The sequence below is a fragment of the Mustela putorius genome, unplaced genomic scaffold, assembly GCF_011764305.1.
Source record: "Mustela putorius furo isolate JIRA1106 unplaced genomic scaffold, ASM1176430v1.1 tig00000695_pilon_pilon_pilon, whole genome shotgun sequence".
Classification (NCBI taxonomy): Eukaryota; Metazoa; Chordata; class Mammalia; order Carnivora; family Mustelidae; genus Mustela; species Mustela putorius.
In genome coordinates, this window is record NW_025421447.1 from 6,924,366 (window position 1) to 6,943,092 (window position 18,727).

The 18,727-nt window shown below is 57.6% G+C and overlaps 1 protein-coding gene across 1 annotated transcript in view; it reads left to right on the forward strand.

Moving 5' to 3' along the window:
* Positions 1–16,103, forward strand: part of POLR2A (RNA polymerase II subunit A) — a 22,777-nt gene extending 6,674 nt beyond the window's left edge. Inside the window, exons 2-29 of the mRNA XM_004760299.3 lie at positions 1,206–1,338; positions 1,479–1,615; positions 1,708–1,881; positions 1,971–2,252; positions 2,479–2,640; positions 2,736–2,956; positions 3,114–3,246; positions 3,665–3,789; positions 3,898–4,108; positions 5,239–5,448; positions 5,536–5,704; positions 5,888–5,982; positions 6,117–6,320; positions 6,437–6,659; positions 7,031–7,214; positions 7,585–7,756; positions 7,845–7,950; positions 8,044–8,249; positions 11,182–11,406; positions 11,550–11,796; positions 12,008–12,108; positions 12,781–12,885; positions 12,975–13,157; positions 13,402–13,605; positions 13,749–13,935; positions 14,043–14,156; positions 14,299–14,448; positions 14,547–16,103. Of these exons, the coding sequence (XP_004760356.1) occupies positions 1,206–1,338; positions 1,479–1,615; positions 1,708–1,881; positions 1,971–2,252; positions 2,479–2,640; positions 2,736–2,956; positions 3,114–3,246; positions 3,665–3,789; positions 3,898–4,108; positions 5,239–5,448; positions 5,536–5,704; positions 5,888–5,982; positions 6,117–6,320; positions 6,437–6,659; positions 7,031–7,214; positions 7,585–7,756; positions 7,845–7,950; positions 8,044–8,249; positions 11,182–11,406; positions 11,550–11,796; positions 12,008–12,108; positions 12,781–12,885; positions 12,975–13,157; positions 13,402–13,605; positions 13,749–13,935; positions 14,043–14,156; positions 14,299–14,448; positions 14,547–15,703 (5,820 nt within the window). The 3' untranslated portion in view covers positions 15,704–16,103. The remainder of the gene's footprint in view (positions 1–1,205; positions 1,339–1,478; positions 1,616–1,707; positions 1,882–1,970; positions 2,253–2,478; positions 2,641–2,735; positions 2,957–3,113; positions 3,247–3,664; positions 3,790–3,897; positions 4,109–5,238; positions 5,449–5,535; positions 5,705–5,887; positions 5,983–6,116; positions 6,321–6,436; positions 6,660–7,030; positions 7,215–7,584; positions 7,757–7,844; positions 7,951–8,043; positions 8,250–11,181; positions 11,407–11,549; positions 11,797–12,007; positions 12,109–12,780; positions 12,886–12,974; positions 13,158–13,401; positions 13,606–13,748; positions 13,936–14,042; positions 14,157–14,298; positions 14,449–14,546) is intronic.
* The last annotated feature ends 2,624 nt before the right edge of the window (positions 16,104–18,727 follow it).

The following is an 18,727-nucleotide window of genomic DNA, read 5'->3' on the forward strand; positions in this document are numbered from 1 at the left end:
ATGCACAGCGATCCTGGCTCTGCCGCTTTCTAGCTGCCTGTCCTTCAACCTCTGGTGTCGTCATCTGTGAATGCGGACAATGATGCGTGTTTTACCAGTTAGCTGTGCAGACCAGACGAGTCCCCTAGTGCTGCGCTGGTCCCCAGAAGGCGAGTCCCAGGGAGGCAAGCATGGTGTCGGCGCCGCAGCTCGGAGTAGCAGGACGGTTGTGTATTGGGCGGACAGGGTTGGGTTTGAGTCCTGGCCCCCGGAGGTGGAGGCATTGGACAAGTCAGTTGACGCAGCCTCAGCCTCCTCCTGTGTGAGCGACAGGACCTCATTCCCAGAAGGTGAGCCGATCAGCGTAGAGAAACAAGCTGCGCAGAGGGCGGTTGGCCCGGCACGAGGGGGACATGCAGGTCGAAGCTTTTCTTAAGTTTAAGTTTGTATCTTTGGAAGTTTAGTAGGTCAGACCCAGCTAATGTCAAAGTCCTTGGCTTTCAGCGTGCGAGAACTAAGGCTTCCTCAGCCTACCTCTTGGCCAGACCTGCTTCTGAGCCCCTCTATCACCTGCTCCAGTCCCAGCCTCCCTCCCCCAAGGGGTCCCTCAAGTCAGATGCCCCAGGGCACCCTTCTGCTCCAGCACCTGCCTCCCCCATCTCATCCCAGGATCTCCAGCTGAGCAAGGATGGGGTCGGGCTGCTGGGGCCTCGGGAAGGAGGTGATGAGGACAGGGGCGAGCAGTGGCGGGCTTCAGGAGCTGAAGCTAAGGGCCAGTCGTGTCTTGGCAGGCTGCAGCACTGTCCCCTGCCAGGGACCGGATTCAGGGCTTGATTTCAGCTTTGGGGAAGAAGAAGCAAGGCATTGATTTTTTTTTTTTTTAAACTCCTCCTTGAAACAACTTACTTCTTTTGGGGGGTAAATCCTATGGATGTCAGTGATCTGGCATTGAACCAGAGGGGTGTGTGGGGTTTGAGGCAGGGAGATTGGCAGCTTATATGGAGGCCAGGGTTGGCTGCACACAAGTCCTTAGCACCCTCGCCCACCCGGACAGAGACCAGGACCCCCGATACTCGGCGCTGGAACCCCCAGAGGAGCGGACCCACTCATGCACCCTCCTTCTTTGAGGCCTTTGTATGCGAAGGCTGGAAACCAGGAATCCTATTTAGTTGTCACTGTTTTTTGTTGGTTTTTTTTTTTTTTTTTTTTTTTTTTTTTTTCTGTAGAAACGAATGTCTGTGACAGAGGGCGGTATCAAATACCCTGAGACCACAGAGGGAGGCCGCCCCAAGCTTGGGGGGCTGATGGACCCGAGGCAGGGGGTGATCGAGCGGACCGGCCGCTGCCAGACCTGTGCGGGTGAGTGCTGGGGGCTGGCGGGGGGTCCCCATGGGACGGCGGGAAGCTTGGGTCCTTGACCACCAGGCCCAGGGGCGGGGACCCCTGGGGACCTCTGAGGTGCCAGCCAGGATGAGGGTCTGAGGTGTGTGTCCCCGCAGGAAACATGACGGAGTGTCCTGGCCACTTCGGCCACATCGAGCTGGCCAAGCCCGTATTCCACGTGGGCTTCCTGGTGAAGACGATGAAAGTGTTGCGCTGCGTCTGCTTCTTCTGCTCCAAGCTGCTTGTGGACTCCGTGAGTGGAGTTGGGCCCTGGCCTGGAGGAGGGGTAGCTCCGTGAGGGGACCGAGGCGCAGCCCGGCCGACCCTCCTCTGCTCTGTCCCCAGAACAACCCAAAGATCAAGGACATCTTGGCCAAGTCCAAGGGGCAGCCCAAGAAGCGGCTGACGCACGTGTATGACCTGTGCAAGGGCAAGAACATCTGCGAGGGTGGTGAGGAGATGGACAACAAGTTCGGGGTGGAGCAGCCGGAGGGCGACGAGGATCTGACCAAAGAGAAGGTAGCGGCCGGCGGGATCACCAGGGTGGGGGGCAGGCTGGCGGAGGGCCGGTGAGGTCTCGGCGCTCACGGCCCCTCTGTCCCTGACAGGGCCATGGTGGCTGCGGGCGGTACCAGCCCCGGATCCGGCGCTCGGGCCTGGAGCTATACGCGGAGTGGAAGCACGTCAATGAGGACTCCCAGGAGAAGAAGATCCTGCTGAGTCCTGAGCGAGTGCATGAGATCTTCAAGCGCATCTCAGATGAGGAGTGCTTCGTGCTGGGCATGGAGCCCCGCTATGCGCGGCCCGAGTGGATGATCGTCACCGTGCTGCCTGTGCCCCCGCTGTCCGTGCGGCCCGCCGTGGTGATGCAGGGTTCTGCCCGCAACCAGGTCAGTGGCTCCCGGACTGCGCCTCTCTGTGGGGTGGCCGGCCCCAGTGGCGGGAGGCCCTGGGTTGGGGGCAGGCATGGGCAAGAGCCCTGGGGTGGAGTGCGGGGGCCCAGGTGACGGAGCCACCTGACGGCCCTGTGCGTTGGCATGAGGCCCATGGTGTGGCTGGAGGTCATGGCGGTGCTTCCGTGTGCGGGTCGGTGACTGTGCAGACCTCTGGCCACAGGACGACCTGACGCACAAGCTGGCGGACATCGTGAAGATCAACAACCAGCTGCGGCGCAACGAGCAGAACGGCGCGGCAGCGCACGTCATCGCCGAGGACGTGAAGCTCCTGCAGTTCCACGTGGCCACCATGGTGGACAACGAGCTGCCTGGCCTGCCCCGCGTGAGTCCCTGCACCGCCCACCCTGCGACCGAGTGGGAGGCGGCATGGGGGTGTCCGGGCTGACCGCGCGGTGCGCCCACCCCATCTCCTCACAGGCCATGCAGAAGTCGGGGCGCCCCCTCAAGTCCTTAAAGCAGCGGCTGAAGGGCAAGGAAGGCCGGGTCCGAGGGAACCTCATGGGCAAGCGCGTGGACTTCTCAGCGCGCACCGTCATCACTCCCGACCCCAACCTCTCCATCGACCAGGTGGGCGTGCCTCGCTCCATCGCTGCCAACATGACCTTCGCAGAGATTGTCACGCCCTTCAACATCGACAGGTGGGCTTGGCCTCCAGCTGGGATGGGGCAGAGGGCCGTGGCCAGGGGGACACATGTGGGGAGCTGGGAGCCCGGAGCAGAGAGCGCTTTCACTGGGGTGCGGGCGGCAACAGGGCTTCGGAGAGCTCTGTGCTCAGCGCACCTCTGCTCTCTGTAGACTCCAGGAGCTGGTACGCAGGGGGAACAGCCAGTACCCGGGGGCCAAGTACATTATTCGGGACAATGGCGACCGTATCGACCTGCGTTTCCACCCGAAGCCCAGTGACCTTCACTTGCAGACCGGCTACAAGGCACGTGGCAGAGCGGGGGCCTCTGAGGCTGTCCTGTTCCTTAGGGTTCAGGCCTGGGGTGTCTCTAAAAGACCCTTGCTGTCCTCAGCAATCTGCGGTGGCAAGGGCGGGGAGTGCGCTGGCCCGAGTGTGGTGCCCTGGGTGTATATGGCGGGGCCAGGAAGGCGCGGAGCAGAAGGCTCCGAGTGCAGAGTGTCTGGGTATCCGCCACCACCACCCCCGCCCCGGCACCAGAGATCCTTGAGGCTGGGCAATGTTGTCCTTTGTTCAGTGGCGTCCGGCCCAGAGGGCTCGTCACTGTGTGTTCCACATGAAATTGCGCCCTTCCATCTTCTCTTTCCAGCTGCAGAGCATTTCTGGCCCACGGCCTCTTGCTTGTCGCAAGCCCCCTCCTCTGAGCCTCCGCTTGCCTCCCTAGGTGGAGCGGCACATGTGCGACGGAGACATCGTCATCTTCAACCGCCAGCCGACTTTGCACAAAATGTCCATGATGGGGCATCGGGTCCGCATCCTCCCCTGGTCTACTTTCCGCTTAAATCTGAGGTCAGTCCCCTGGCCGTGGGCGGCGGGTGGGGCCGAGCGGCTGGGGCCGAGCGGCTGCCTGACATTTCCCTGCGGCAGTTCCGAGCCTGCTTCTCTCGGTCACTGCAGTGTGACGACTCCTTACAACGCTGACTTTGACGGGGACGAGATGAACTTGCACCTGCCCCAGTCCCTGGAGACGCGGGCGGAGATCCAGGAGCTGGCCATGGTGCCACGCATGATCGTCACCCCCCAGAGCAATCGACCGGTCATGGGCATCGTGCAGGACACGCTCACGGCCGTGCGCAAATTCACCAAGAGAGACGTCTTTCTGGAACGGGTGCGTGCTCCTGTGGAAGGGGCCCGGCTCGGACGGGCGCTGTGACCGGGGTGGTGAGGGGACATTGGGGAGAAAGAGCTGGGACGTGTGTGTTGACCTGCCCCACACCAACCTCTGTGCCCGGCGGGGGAGGGGAGGCAGTTAGGACGGTCAGGGGCCAGAAACGGTTTATGGCTTTAATGCCCAATTCAGCTTTTTATTTTGTTTTTTTTTCCCATTTAATTTTTTTCTTAAATATTTTATTTATTTATTTGACAGACACAGATCACAAGTAGGCAGAGAGGCGGGCAGAGAGAGAGGAGGAAGCAGGCTCCCTGCTGAGCAGAGAGCCCGATGCGGGACTCAATCCCAGGACCCTGAGATCATGACCTAAGCTGAAGGCAGCGGCTTAACCCACTGAGCCACCCAGGCGCCCCCCATTTAATTTTTTAAGATGTGTAATTTCAGGTACTGTTAGAAAGCAAAGGGGAAGGGAAACACATGATCTAATTATAGTTTTGTTTTTTATTTTTATTTTTTTAAGGTTTTATTTATTTATTTGATAGATAGAGATCACAAGTAGGCAGAGAGGCAGGCAGAGAGAGAGGAGGAAGCAGGCTCCCCGCTGAGTGGAGAGCCCGATGCAGGGCTCGATCCCAGGACCCTGAGATCATGACCTGAGCCAAAGGCAGCGGCTTAATCCACTGAGCCACCCAGGCGCCCTATTTCTTTCTTTTTTGTTTGATTTTTTCTCTCTCTCTTTAAGATTTTATTTATTTATTTAACAGAGATCACATGTAGGCAGAGAAGCAGACAGAGTCAGAGAGGGAAGCAGGCTCCCTGCTCAGCAGGGAGCCTGGTGTTGGGCTCAATCTCAGGACCCTGAGATCGTGACCTGAGCCAAAGGCAGAGGCTTCACCCACTGAGCCCCCCAGGCATTCCGGTTGTTTCATAATTATTAGAAGTAGTTTATGTTTATTGTTCAAGAGAAGAGGGACGCAGAGTCTCATGGTCATAATTAATATGTCATGAAAAGTTTGGGAAACCCTCTCCCTGGCGTCTGCCTCCCCAGTCCGCTCTCACCCGTGGGTTCACTACCTTCCCCAGCGCGGCCCCGGGGCTGAAAGCTACCGTTGCTTGTCCTGGTGCAGGGGGAGGTGATGAACCTGCTGATGTTTCTGTCCACGTGGGACGGGAAGGTGCCGCAGCCAGCCATACTGAAGCCACGGCCCTTGTGGACGGGCAAACAGATCTTCTCCCTCATCATCCCCGGCCACATCAACTGTATCCGCACCCACAGTACCCATCCAGACGACGAGGACAGCGGTCCTTACAAGCACATCTCTCCCGGGGACACCAAGGTAGGATCCGGCCTCCGCCTGGGTGGGGGCAGGATTTGGACAGGGGCACCACCGCGGGGGGTCTCAAGTGGGGTGCTTTGTGTGCAGGTGGTGGTGGAGAACGGGGAGCTGATCATGGGCATCCTGTGTAAGAAGTCTCTGGGCACGTCGGCCGGCTCTCTGGTGCACATCTCTTACCTGGAGATGGGCCATGACGTCACTCGCCTTTTCTACTCCAACATTCAGACCGTCATCAACAACTGGCTGCTGATCGAGGGTGAGCGAAGAGCTCCAGTGAGCCCGCTCCTGGAGTCCGAGTCCCTCTTCTTCCCGTTCTTCTGTCCTTCGCTTTCCTGCTTGGATTTGGGGTCCCGCCGCCAAGGGTCTTGGCTATGATTCCATTCCAGGTTTTGGGGGCGAGTGTAAGGAGGGTATTGGTGATGCCGCTCCATATTCCTAGGTCACACCATTGGCATTGGGGACTCCATTGCCGACTCCAAGACCTACCAGGACATCCAAAACACTATTAAGAAGGCCAAGCAAGATGTGATAGAGGTAAGTAGGAAGGCCGGCCGAGACCCAGTGACAGTCACTCCGACACGTGAAGGGGACGTCGGCGACAGCCGGGTAGGTATGCGGGGAGGGGGAGCAGAGCGGACGCCGAGCCCTGCCACCTCCCTCGCACCCAGGTCATCGAGAAAGCTCATAACAACGAGCTGGAGCCCACCCCGGGGAACACCCTGCGGCAGACCTTCGAGAACCAGGTGAACCGCATTCTCAATGACGCCCGAGACAAGACCGGCTCTTCTGCCCAGAAGTCCCTGTCTGAGTACAACAACTTCAAGTCTATGGTCGTGTCTGGGGCCAAAGGTTCCAAGATCAATATCTCCCAGGTGGGGAGCCTTGGCCTTCCCAATGCGGGCCGCGGGGGAGGTGTGATGGGTCGGCGTGCTAGGAACGTGGGCTCTTCAAGCAGAGGGAGTCAGGGGCATCCCCCGTCTTTCCCCAGGTCATTGCCGTCGTCGGACAGCAGAACGTGGAAGGGAAACGGATCCCGTTTGGGTTCAAGCACAGGACCTTGCCTCACTTCATCAAGGACGACTACGGGCCCGAGAGCCGCGGCTTCGTGGAGAACTCTTACCTGGCAGGCCTTACGCCCACCGAGTTCTTCTTCCATGCCATGGGGGGTCGCGAGGGGCTCATCGACACGGCCGTCAAGACTGCTGAGACTGGTGAGGCCTTCTGGCCCGGCTACTGCCAGGGGACCCCTGGAGTGGGTGTGGGGGAGTTCCTGGGCTGGGGATTTTGTCTCTCAAGGAAAGAGTAGCAGATGGAAGTCAGGAGCCAGGAAGGCGGCCCGTGGGACACGCACAGCCCCCCCGCAGCACTCCCTGGTGCAGGGACAGGGCCCAAGGTCTCTCACGACTTATCCCCTGGGGGCTGGTTCCTGGGGGCCCCCTCTAGGCCCTGCCTCCAGCAGGTGGTGGGCGCAGCATTCATGGAGGGGCTGGGGGTGCCGGGGGGATGCTGTCTCTCGTGAGGGTCAGTGGGTGGAGGCGTTGGCACCCTCTGCACACGCGCCCATATCCCTCCCCCCGCGCAGGGTACATCCAGCGACGGCTCATCAAGTCCATGGAGTCGGTGATGGTGAAGTATGACGCCACCGTGCGCAACTCCATCAACCAGGTGGTGCAGCTGCGCTACGGTGAGGACGGCCTGGCTGGCGAGAGCGTCGAGTTCCAGAACCTGGCCACCCTGAAGCCGTCGCACAAGGCTTTCGAGAAGAAGTAAGGAGGCTGTGGTGGGCGGGTCCTGGCCGTGGGGCTCTCAGCTGGCCTCCTAGGACACCCCTCCCTTCACGCAGAGATGCTGCTGGCCCAGCATGTGCCTTGCGGCCACCTGCCCTCTTAGGACCCTTTGTCCCTCCTGGTGATGGCAAGTACATGGTGGGGGCTGACCTGTGCCCAGTGGCATCCTAGTGCCCAATGGTGTCCTAGCAAGCTCAGGTGGCCTGGGGCCTAGACCTTGGATTTCTCTGCCCCGGACACTTTGCCGTGGATCCCCGTTCTGCAGGACGTGCAGCTCAGAGCCTCTCAGTGCTCCTTGCAGGGATTGGGCCTGGGCTCGCCTGCTCCTGACCCCTCCTGCTGCCCGCAGATTCCGCTTTGACTACACGAATGAGAGGGCGCTGCGGCGCACCCTGCAGGAGGACCTGGTGAAGGACGTGCTGAGCAACGCCCACATCCAGAACGAGCTGGAGCGGGAGTTCGAGCGCATGCGGGAGGACCGGGAGGTGCTCAGGGTCATCTTCCCCACCGGCGACAGCAAGGTGCGCGAGACGGGTAGGCTGGGCCGGGGCGCTGCTGGCCTTGTGTGGCTGTGCCCTGCTCGTGACACCCCCTGCCGCCCCTCTTCAGGTGGTGCTGCCCTGTAACCTGCTGCGCATGATCTGGAACGCTCAGAAAATCTTCCACATAAACCCCCGTCTGCCATCCGACCTGCACCCCATCAAGGTCGTAGAGGGTGAGTAGCAGCCTGGGGACCCCTGGGCCAGGCTGCAGGACCAGAGTGAGCCGGGCTGCGGTCTACCCTCTTTTGACCTCCGTTGGCCCCCAGGAGTCAAGGAGTTGAGCAAGAAGCTGGTGATCGTGAACGGGGACGACCCCCTGAGCCGGCAAGCACAGGAGAACGCCACGCTCCTCTTCAACATCCACCTGCGCTCCACACTCTGCTCCCGCCGCATGGCCGAGGAGTTCCGGCTCAGTGGGGAGGCCTTCGACTGGCTGCTCGGGGAGATTGAGTCCAAGTTCAACCAAGCCATTGTAAGTGGTGGTCTCAGCCCAGCCTCGCTTTCCTCTCCTCTGACCTGTGCACTCAGCTGGGCTCTGAGCGCAGCCTGCCTTTGCCCACCAGCACCTGGGGGTGGCTCTTGGTCACTGAGGGTCTGTGCTTTGCCAAGTCCCACTTGGGGGGCTTTGTGCCCCTTCCCTGGCGGGCTGTTTCCATGACGCAGACACAGACACTGGCCCTTGGATAGATGGGTGACAACTCCAGGATGGACAGTCCTGCCGGAAAGAAGCCATGTGGCTGGGATGGGAAATGGGAGGGTCGTTCTTTCTTTTCTGAAAGTGCCTGGTGTGTGCAGAATTCCGGTGTAGGTGGAGGTAAGGGACTGGGGGAGTGAGCAGGAAAGAGATTCAGACATATTGGGAGAGACCATCGCTGTCTCTAAGGGAGGTTTTTACAGGGCAGTGGGAAGATAGAAATGTCTTACAGGCTTGGCTCTGAATACATGCACGGTAATCCGGTTTTATAAATGAAATAATTAAAACGCATCAGGAAACACTATAGAACGTGATTGAAAGAAGGAAGGCTTAAGTGAGCAGAAGGACATCGGGTGTTTGAGGATTACAAGATTTGTGCTGCTAAATGGCCATAATCCCCAAAGTGATCTACAGACCCAGCACTGTCTCTGTCAGAGCCCAGCTGCCTTTTTTGCAGAGATGTATAAGCTGATCCTAAAATTTATAGGGAATTGCAGAGGATTCAGAGTAGCCAGACAGTTTGGGAAAACAACAAGATTGGAGGACTCCCACTTTCCCGATTTCATATATCCCCATAGAGCTGCACATCTCAGAAACGCTCGGTGCTCACATGAGGATGTAGAGACAGAAGCACGGAACTCAAGTTGACGGCTTGCAAGTTAAACTGTCACGTTTACAGTTGTTTTGTTTTGTTTTGGTTTGGTTTTTTTTTAAGATTTTATTTATTTATTTATTTATTTATTTTAAAGATTTTATTTATTTATTTGACAGAGATCACAAGTAGGCAGAGAGGCAGGCAGAGAGAGAAAGAGAGAGAGGGAAGCAGGCTTCCTGCGGAGCAGAGAGCCCGATGTGGGGCTCGATCCCAGGACCCTGAGATCATGACCTGAGCTGAAGGCAGCAGCCCAAACCACTGAGCCACCCAGGCGCCCCAAGATTTTATTTATTTATTTGACAGATAAAGACAGCAAGAGAGGGAACACAAGCAGGGGGAGTGGGTGAGGGAGAAGCAGGCTTCCCACTGAGCAGGGAGCCCAATGTGAGGCTTGATCCCAGAACCCTGGCATCATGACCTGAGCTGAAAGCAAACGCTCAACGACTGAGCCACCCAGGGGCCCCTACAGTTGTTACATTTTTGCCGAGGGTGCCAAGTCTTTGCACAGGAGAAAATAAGTCTTTTCAACAAATGATATTGGGGACCTCACTGGGTTCTTCAGTCCATTAATCCAATTCTTGGTTTCAGCTCAGGTCATGGTCTCAGGGGCTATGAGATCAAGCCCCATGTTGGGCTCTACACTCAGCTCGGGGGATGGGGGGGCTCTGCTTGGGATTCTCTTGCCTTGCCCTCCCCCATGCATGCTCCATTTCTTTCTCAAATAAATAAACTTTAAAAAGTAGTAGTGCTGGGACAGCTAGGCATACACGGGCAAAATGCTGAAGTTGGATCCTTACCTCGCGCTGTGTAGAAAAATTGCTTCAAAATACGTTGAAGATCTACGTGTAAGAGCTCAAGCTATAAAAAGTTCTAGAAGAAAACGTGGAGTAAATTTTCATGATCTTCGATTAGACAGCGGAGTCTTTGGTTGGACACCGAAAGCATCTGGCTAAAGAGCACCAAACAAGACAGATTGGGCTTTGGCCACATGAAAATCCTGTGCTTCAGAGAACACCAGCAAGAGAGTGAGAAGATGATCCAGAACAGCAGGGTAAGCTTTGCCATCATCCTGCATGAAGAATACACAAAGGACTGCTGTGAGTCAGCAGCAACAAAGAGAGCTTAAGCCTTGGATAGACACCTTCCCACAAAGAAGGTGGGAAGTAAATGCATGCGAAGAATTGGTCAGCGTCATGAGCCTCCCAGGAAACGCAGCTGCAGCCCAGTGAGCCGCCACATCGTGCCCCTCAAATTAGGACGGAAGGAGGCTCTGGGTGAAGCCATGGAGCCGTGAGAGTTTTCCTGGGCCGCTGCTGCGGGCGGTGCGGCCACTGCGGGGCCGCTGCTGCGGGCGGTGCGGCCATTGCGGGGCCGCTGCTGCGGGCAGTGCGGCCACTGCGGGGCCGCTGGGGGTCACGGGCCGCTGATCCTCTGAAGAGTGGACAACGGGTATCGTTTGAACCAGCAGATCCACTCCTAGGAACGTACCCAAGACTGGACAGCATGTGCACAAAAACGCAGCACACAGACGATCGTGGTTCGCTCATAACAGCCACTCTGTGGAAACAGCCAGAACATCTGTCCGTGGACGGGTAAGCAGGACTGCCAGCACCGTACAGAGGAGCGTCCTGTGGTCGGAGCAGCGAGGTGCGGAGCCGGAAGACAGCGATGAGCCTCCGGTTGCCGTGTGCGCGAAGGCCATGTGCACTAGGACTCTCGTGGGAAGGTGGCTGATGGCAGTTAGAGCTGATGGTGTGTGGTCGTGACCTCAGTGAACAGAAACTTTGGGGAGCCCCCCACTTGGAGCACTGATGTGACCTGGTGTGCAGCCCGTGACTTGAGCACACTCTAGAAGTTAGGGTCTCAGGTGGCCCAGGGCCGCCCCCCAGGTGTGTGGCGCGGAAGGTGAGGAGGAAGGGGCATGCGAATCCGACTTGCTGTGTCAGGTTCCTGTCCTGTCCCAGCACCCATGTCACTGTGCTGACTGGAGCTTGTCGTCCCTCGCCGGAAGGAAGGTGCTCACTTTCTGTGATGCCGGCTTTTATTCTTCCATAGGCCCATCCTGGGGAGATGGTGGGTGCCCTGGCCGCACAGTCCCTTGGAGAACCTGCCACCCAGATGACCTTGAACACCTTTCACTACGCCGGTGTGTCTGCCAAGAACGTGACCCTGGGTGTGCCCCGTCTCAAGGAGCTCATCAACATCTCCAAGAAGCCGAAGACGCCTTCGCTCACTGTCTTCCTGCTGGGCCAGTCTGCTCGAGACGCTGAGAGGGCCAAGGTAGGGACTGGGTAGCTCGGCTTCTGGCGGGAGCAGGAGGGGGAGTGCTCTTGCTCTTGAACGCCTTCTCTCTGCAGGGAGGGCTTACAGAAGCCTTCAGAGCCCCCTACATGTCTTATGTCCCCAATCCCTCTTGTTCCCAGGACATTCTGTGCCGTCTGGAGCATACGACACTGAGGAAGGTGACCGCCAACACAGCCATCTACTACGACCCCAACCCCCAGAGCACGGTGGTGGCAGAGGATCAAGAATGGGTGAATGTCTACTACGAGATGCCTGACTTTGACGTGGCCCGCATCTCCCCCTGGCTTTTGCGGGTGGAGCTGGACCGGAAGCACATGACCGACCGGAAGCTGACCATGGAGCAGATTGCTGAGAAGATCAATGCGGGTAAGACTACTCGGGCTCCGCATCTGTCCCGGCACCGCCTGCTGGTCCCCGGTGAGCCCCCCACTCTCCGCCTTCCATGGGCCTGCTCCGTGTTACCCTTTCTTTACCCTTTCTTCTAGAGGGTTCTGGGAGGGGCAGGGGAAGGTGGGAGAGCGCCATCGGGGAGAGTCCCCCGGCCACCGTCCTTCTCACGGTCCCTCCTCTGCACCAGGTTTCGGCGACGACTTGAACTGCATCTTTAATGACGACAACGCGGAGAAGCTGGTGTTGCGCATCCGGATCATGAATAGCGACGAGAACAAGATGCAAGAGGTGAGGAGACCGGGGGGGGGGGGGGGGGGGGCACGGACGGTGCCGGGCGGCCTCTCTGGCGACCAGAGCCATGAAAGCGGCGTGGAGGCTGGCTGGGATTTCCAAAACTTATAGCAGCAAAATCATTTGAAAGTTGAGGTAGCAGCTGTGTGGCCCTGACAGGTGGCGTTGAAGCAGGGGCCTGTCCCCCTGCGAGGCTCCCGCGTGAGGGCGGAGAGCAGGGCTAGCGCATCTTGCGGAAGGCAGGTGATAGCAGGTGCCGCGGGCCCTGAGAGTGCGCCGGAGCGGTGTCTTCAGTCCTGGGCACGAACACACGCTGAACTGTGGGAGAGTAGATCCAGAGATCCGACAGGAGAGGCTGGCTGCCCACGGGAGCCCTTTGCTGCCCAGGTGGTGGTCACCGCGAGCTGGGAGGGGCCGCAGGCGCCCTCGGGACCGTTGGAGTGTGCGAGCTTCTGAAAGCCTGTCGGGAAGGCGGGTTGTGGGAGCCTTCCCTGGGTCTCTCTCAGGATCGCGAAAACCGGCTAAAAAGTAACATCGGGGACCACGGAGGGCAGAGTCGGGCCTGACGTGGCTCTCAGGCCTCCCCAGGGCGGCTGTGGTCTGGGGTGAGGGTGGGGAGAGAGGAGGAGGGTGGAGGGTTCCAGGCCCTGGGCCTCGCTCTCGCTGCAGGAGGAGGAAGTGGTAGACAAGATGGATGACGACGTTTTCCTGCGCTGCATCGAGTCCAACATGCTGACTGACATGACCCTGCAGGGCATCGAGCAGATCAGCAAGGTCAGCGCACCCCTCCCCGCCAGCGCCCCCCCCCCCACCGCCCCCTCTCTGCCGCCCCTTCACCCCGCCGCTCACACTCTCCCCTGCAGGTGTACATGCACCTGCCGCAGACAGACAATAAGAAGAAGATCATCATCACAGAGGACGGGGAGTTCAAGGCCCTGCAGGAGTGGATCCTGGAGACGGACGGCGTGAGCCTGATGCGGGTGCTGAGCGAGAAGGACGTGGACCCCGTGCGCACCACGTCCAACGACATCGTGGAGATCTTCACGGTGAGCCCCCAACGTGCCACTGCCCCGCTCTCTTCCTGGGATCCTGCGTGTCCCAACAGGAAGCAGCCTCCGCCTGCTCTCTGGGCGTTCACTTGCTCACGTTTGTCCAAATCTGAGCCCAGGGTTGAGTGTGGACAGCTGCGACCCGTGATTGTCCCTCTGCGGGTCCGGGTGGCAGGAGGAGCTGGAGGAGAGCAGAGCTCCTCGGTCTTGTCCCATCACTCTGACCCCCACTGCCGGCCAGGTGCTGGGCATTGAAGCCGTGCGGAAGGCTCTGGAGCGGGAGCTGTACCACGTCATCTCCTTTGACGGTTCCTACGTCAATTACCGCCACTTGGCTCTGCTGTGTGACACCATGACCTGTCGAGGCCACCTGATGGCCATCACCCGACATGGGGTCAACCGCCAGGATACCGGGCCTCTCATGAAATGCTCCTTTGAGGAAACGGTAACGATGGAGCAGGGGGTAGATGGAGAGGGGGCGGGGAGCACTGTAGGAAGACGGGGTGCACCAGAGTGACCTGGGCAGCAGCCCCTCGGAGCACGGGGTGTGGAGCTGTCTCACGGGCCCCCCGTCGGCTGGTCGTGCAGGTGGATGTGCTGATGGAGGCCGCCGCACATGGAGAAAGCGACCCCATGAAGGGGGTGTCGGAGAACATCATGCTGGGCCAGCTCGCCCCAGCTGGCACCGGATGCTTCGACCTCCTGCTCGATGCCGAGAAGTGCAAGTACGGCATGGAGATCCCCACCAACATCCCCGGCTTGGGGGCCGCCGGACGTGAGTAGCTGGACCCCCGCTGCCCAGACCTGGCCGGGGGGCAGGGGTGGGAGTGGGAAGGCTGGTCTCTGGGCGTGGTGCTCAGGAGTTCCCCTGCTTCTCCACAGCCACTGGCATGTTCTTCGGCTCAGCGCCCAGCCCCATGGGAGGGATTTCTCCAGCCATGACGCCCTGGAACCAGGGTGCAACTCCGGCCTATGGAGCCTGGTCCCCCAGTGTCGGTGAGTGACCCAGCCGCAAAGAAGGGCCCCTGTCCGGGTCGTCAGGCGGGTAGGCTGTGGGGGTGAGGTGGTGCCTTACCAGGGAGCTCTGGGCACACTGCTGAGCTCCAACTCTGGTTTGAACTCCTGTTGTGCTTGGCAGGGAGTGGAATGACCCCGGGGGCAGCCGGCTTCTCCCCCAGCGCCGCCTCCGACGCCAGCGGCTTCAGCCCTGGCTACTCGCCTGCCTGGTCTCCCACGCCGGGCTCCCCAGGCTCGCCCGGGCCCTCCAGCCCGTACATCCCCTCGCCAGGTGAGCTGTCCCTGTCGGTTGGGGCCAAGTTCCTTCCTCCCCAATCCTTCCTTCGGGGTAACTTTCCATCGCTGAACTCTTGGCTTTTTCCCCCACAGGTGGTGCTATGTCTCCCAGCTACTCCCCGACATCACCCGCCTATGAGCCTCGCTCCCCTGGAGGCTATACACCTCAGAGTCCCTCTTACTCCCCTACCTCACCTTCCTACTCCCCCACCTCTCCATCCTACTCTCCAACCAGTCCCAACTACAGCCCCACGTCACCTAGCTACTCCCCGACCTCGCCCAGCTACTCCCCGACTTCGCCCAGCTACTCCCCGACTTCTCCCAGCTACTCCCCAACCTCTCCCAGCTATTCTCCAACTTCCCCAAGCTACTCTCCCACTTCTCCGAGCTACTCTCCGACCTCTCCCAGCTACTCCCCCACCTCTCCCAGCTACTCCCCCACCTCTCCCAGCTATTCCCCCACCTCTCCTAGCTACTCGCCAACGTCCCCAAGCTACTCTCCCACGTCCCCAAGCTACTCTCCCACATCCCCAAGCTACTCGCCAACATCCCCGAGCTACTCACCAACCAGCCCTAACTATTCTCCAACCAGTCCCAATTACACCCCGACGTCTCCTAGCTACAGTCCGACGTCACCAAGCTACTCCCCGACTAGTCCCAATTACACGCCCACGAGCCCTAACTACAGCCCAACCTCTCCAAGTTACTCTCCAACTTCACCCAGCTACTCCCCAACCTCGCCAAGCTATTCCCCGTCAAGCCCACGATACACACCACAGTCTCCGACCTATACCCCGAGCTCCCCCAGCTACAGCCCCAGCTCCCCCAGCTACAGCCCAACCTCGCCGAAGTACACCCCCACCAGCCCCTCGTACAGCCCCAGCTCCCCAGAGTACACCCCGACCTCTCCCAAGTACTCACCTACCAGCCCGAAGTATTCGCCCACCTCCCCCAAGTACTCACCCACTAGCCCTACCTACTCGCCCACCACCCCAAAGTACTCCCCAACATCTCCTACTTACTCGCCGACCTCTCCGGTCTATACCCCGACCTCCCCCAAGTACTCGCCCACCAGCCCTACCTACTCGCCCACCTCCCCCAAGTACTCGCCCACCAGCCCCACCTACTCACCTACCTCCCCCAAAGGCTCTACCTACTCACCCACTTCCCCGGGCTACTCGCCCACCAGCCCCACCTACAGCCTCACCAGTCCGGCCATCAGCCCGGACGACAGCGATGAGGAGAACTGAGGGTGCGCGGGGCGCAGGGCAGCCCGAGCGGTGCCCTCGTGGGGCGCAGGCCCCTGGCCTGCTTCCCTTGTACATAGCGCCTGTGACAAAGTTCTTCGTTGATGTTCTGGTCCCGTTTCCGCTGGGGCTTCTTGTCTTGTTCTCCAACTGTGCTGACTCAGAACCCACTCCTGGCTCTGGTGGTCTCCTTCCTGCCCCACCCACCCCAGGCCTGTCCCCACATCGAGGCTCCCTCCTTGCCTGTGGCTTGATTGGGGGGAGAGGGGATGTTAACTTCTTAGGGGTAGTTCCTGCTGTGGGTCGTTCTAGCTGATCCTCGGGAAGAACAAAGCTAAAGCTGCCTTTTGTCTGTTATTTTATTTTTTGAAGTTTAAATAAAGTTTACTAATTTTGGCCAAAAGTGCGTCACACGGAGTGCGTCATTGTGGGCAGCACACCTGGGCCGCCGCCTGCCCCGGCCACTCCCTGCCACCGAGAGGCGGGCAGCCCAAGCTGACGGCTCTTCACTCTCTGAACAAGCACCTGCCACGGGCCACGTGCTGCTTTCTGCCAGCGTTACGGTCCCCCAGGGGGTGGCCCTTGCCCTCCGTTAAGGCACTGCTGGACGTAACAGCTTTTTAACCTTTGATTATCGTGATTTGGAAAAGTCCAGAAAGGTCCACGTGCTGTAGAAGCGGAAGTGTCCCCATCCTCCACACCACCACCAGGAGGCACATTTTCTTCCGGTATTTATCCTGCGCGTTTCTCAAGTCCCTTCTAACCACTTTTTGTTTTGGCCTCAAAGCAACAATGAGAAGGTTCTGGGTCCTGTAATAGCTTTGAAAGTGGCTGTGAAAGGATTCAGAGATAATTTGTTACTTTTGGCCACTCCATATTTTCTTCCATTAGTTTCCTGTTAATGCGTGTATCAGCTTCCTCCATTCCCTGCTAGATATTTCTGCTTTGCTTTGGATATATATATTTTTTTTTTTTAAGATTTTATTTATCTGACAGACAAAGATCACAAGTATGCAGAGAGGCAGGCAGAGAGACGGGAAGGAAAGCAGGCTCCCTGCTGAGCAGAGAGCCTGATGCAGGGCTCAATCCCAGGACCCTGGCATCACAACCTGAGCCGAAGGAAGAGGCTTTAACCCACTGAGCCACCCAGCCTTTGGATATTTTAAATCAATTTTTTTTTTTAATCAGAATATTTCAGAGAACAGTATAGAACGTTAAGCCCAAAATCTAATTTGATCACTGAGGGTACAGGTTATAGATGCCATTTTGCCATATTTAACCCCAATCTTAAATTGTTTCTAAAGAAATGACTTATTCTTATAAGAAGAATATATATTTGTTATAAAAGATCCAAGCACCAAGAAAGAAAGAAACATCAAGTCTTCCCAAATCCCACCACCGAGGAGCGTGAGCACCACCATGGTGAACGGAATTCTAGGCATCTCCTGCTCGATCGCAGAGTGATAGAAAGTTAGAAATTGTTGAAGGGGAATGGGATTGCTTGAGTTTGGGCTGTGTGGATACCATGGACTGCCTTACAAACGGCCAGTATTTCTCACCACTCTGGAGGCTGGGGGATCCAAGGTCAAGGCTGCTGGCTTCTTGGTTCACAGATGGCCATCTTCTCCCGAGTTGGCAGAGGGCAGAGGAGTGAGGGAGCTCTCTGGGCTCCTCTCAGGGCATTGATCCCGATCATGAGGGCTCCACCCCCATGCCCTAAGCCCCTCCCCAGGGCCCCCCCTCCAGACACTCACATTAGGGACTAGTTTCTAGCCATGGGAATTTGAGGCAGACAAACATGAAGTCCATAACGTGTGCTATGTAATAAATTTGATAATTTTTTAAGGAGAAAAAAGTGAATTCACCAATCTGCCAAATGTCATATCGCTACTTCTCCATGAGCACCATTCCTGACAGATCCCTCACCGTTAGCGTACGTTATGAAAACAAAACGAGTAAAGGAAAAGCAGAATCAGACCCACAGATACTGAGAACAAAGTGATGATTGCGGGGGGAAGGGGAGGTCCAGACTTCCCCTAATGGAACGAGTAGGACCTGGGGATGAAAGGCACAGCGGAGGGATGAGAGCCAGTGGGATCCTGATGGCCTCCTGAGGGGACAGGTGGCAGCCGCATGGGGGTGAGCACAGCAGCAAGTGTCAGTCATCCACTTACTACGTCACACCTCACACCGGCATGACATTGCATGTCAACATCATAACATTTATGATAAATACATCATAAAACTATCCGCAGTTGGTAATGTTGGCTTATTTTTTTAAAACAGAAGTTCAGGGGCACCTGGGTGGCTCAGTGGGTAAAGCATTTGCCTTCAGCTCGGGTCACGATCTCAGCGTCCTTCAGAATGTTAACTTAATGTATTAGAACTTCATATTAATGAAATCATAGCGTGGGTTCTTAGTGACCTGCTGCTTTTAGTCAACATTGTTTTAGAGATTCGTCCTGCTGAGGTTTTTAGCTACTCATTCTTTTTTAGTATCAGATCCACCTTCTACACTGGTCAGGTTATAGACCTCATCCTCGGGCCGCCCGGCCAGCTCGGTCAGGGGAAGCTGTGACTCCTGAGCTCAGGGTTGTGAGTTCGATCCCCACCTGGGGGTGGAGATGACTTAAATAAATAAAACATTAAAAACATTAAGAGAGAGAAATGCATACTTATTCATTACTCTTTTCCAGTATCCTGCAGAAGTTTTTATAGCTTGGGATCTCACATCTAGGTGAATTTTAATCCACTTAAAAGTGACTTGTCTTGGGCGCCTGGGTGGCTCAGTGGGTTAAGCCGCTGCCTTCGGCTCAGGTAATGATCTCAGGGTCCTGGGATTGAGTCCCGATTCGGGCTCTCTGCTCAGCAGGGAGTCTGCTTCCTCCTCTCTCTCTCTCTGCCTGCCTCTCTGCCTACTTGTGATCTCTCTCTGTCAAATAAATAAAATCTTTTAAAAAAAAAAAGTGACTTGTCTGGTGGAAAGAAGTGGTTTCATTGTGTTCCACATAAATAATCAGTGGTCCC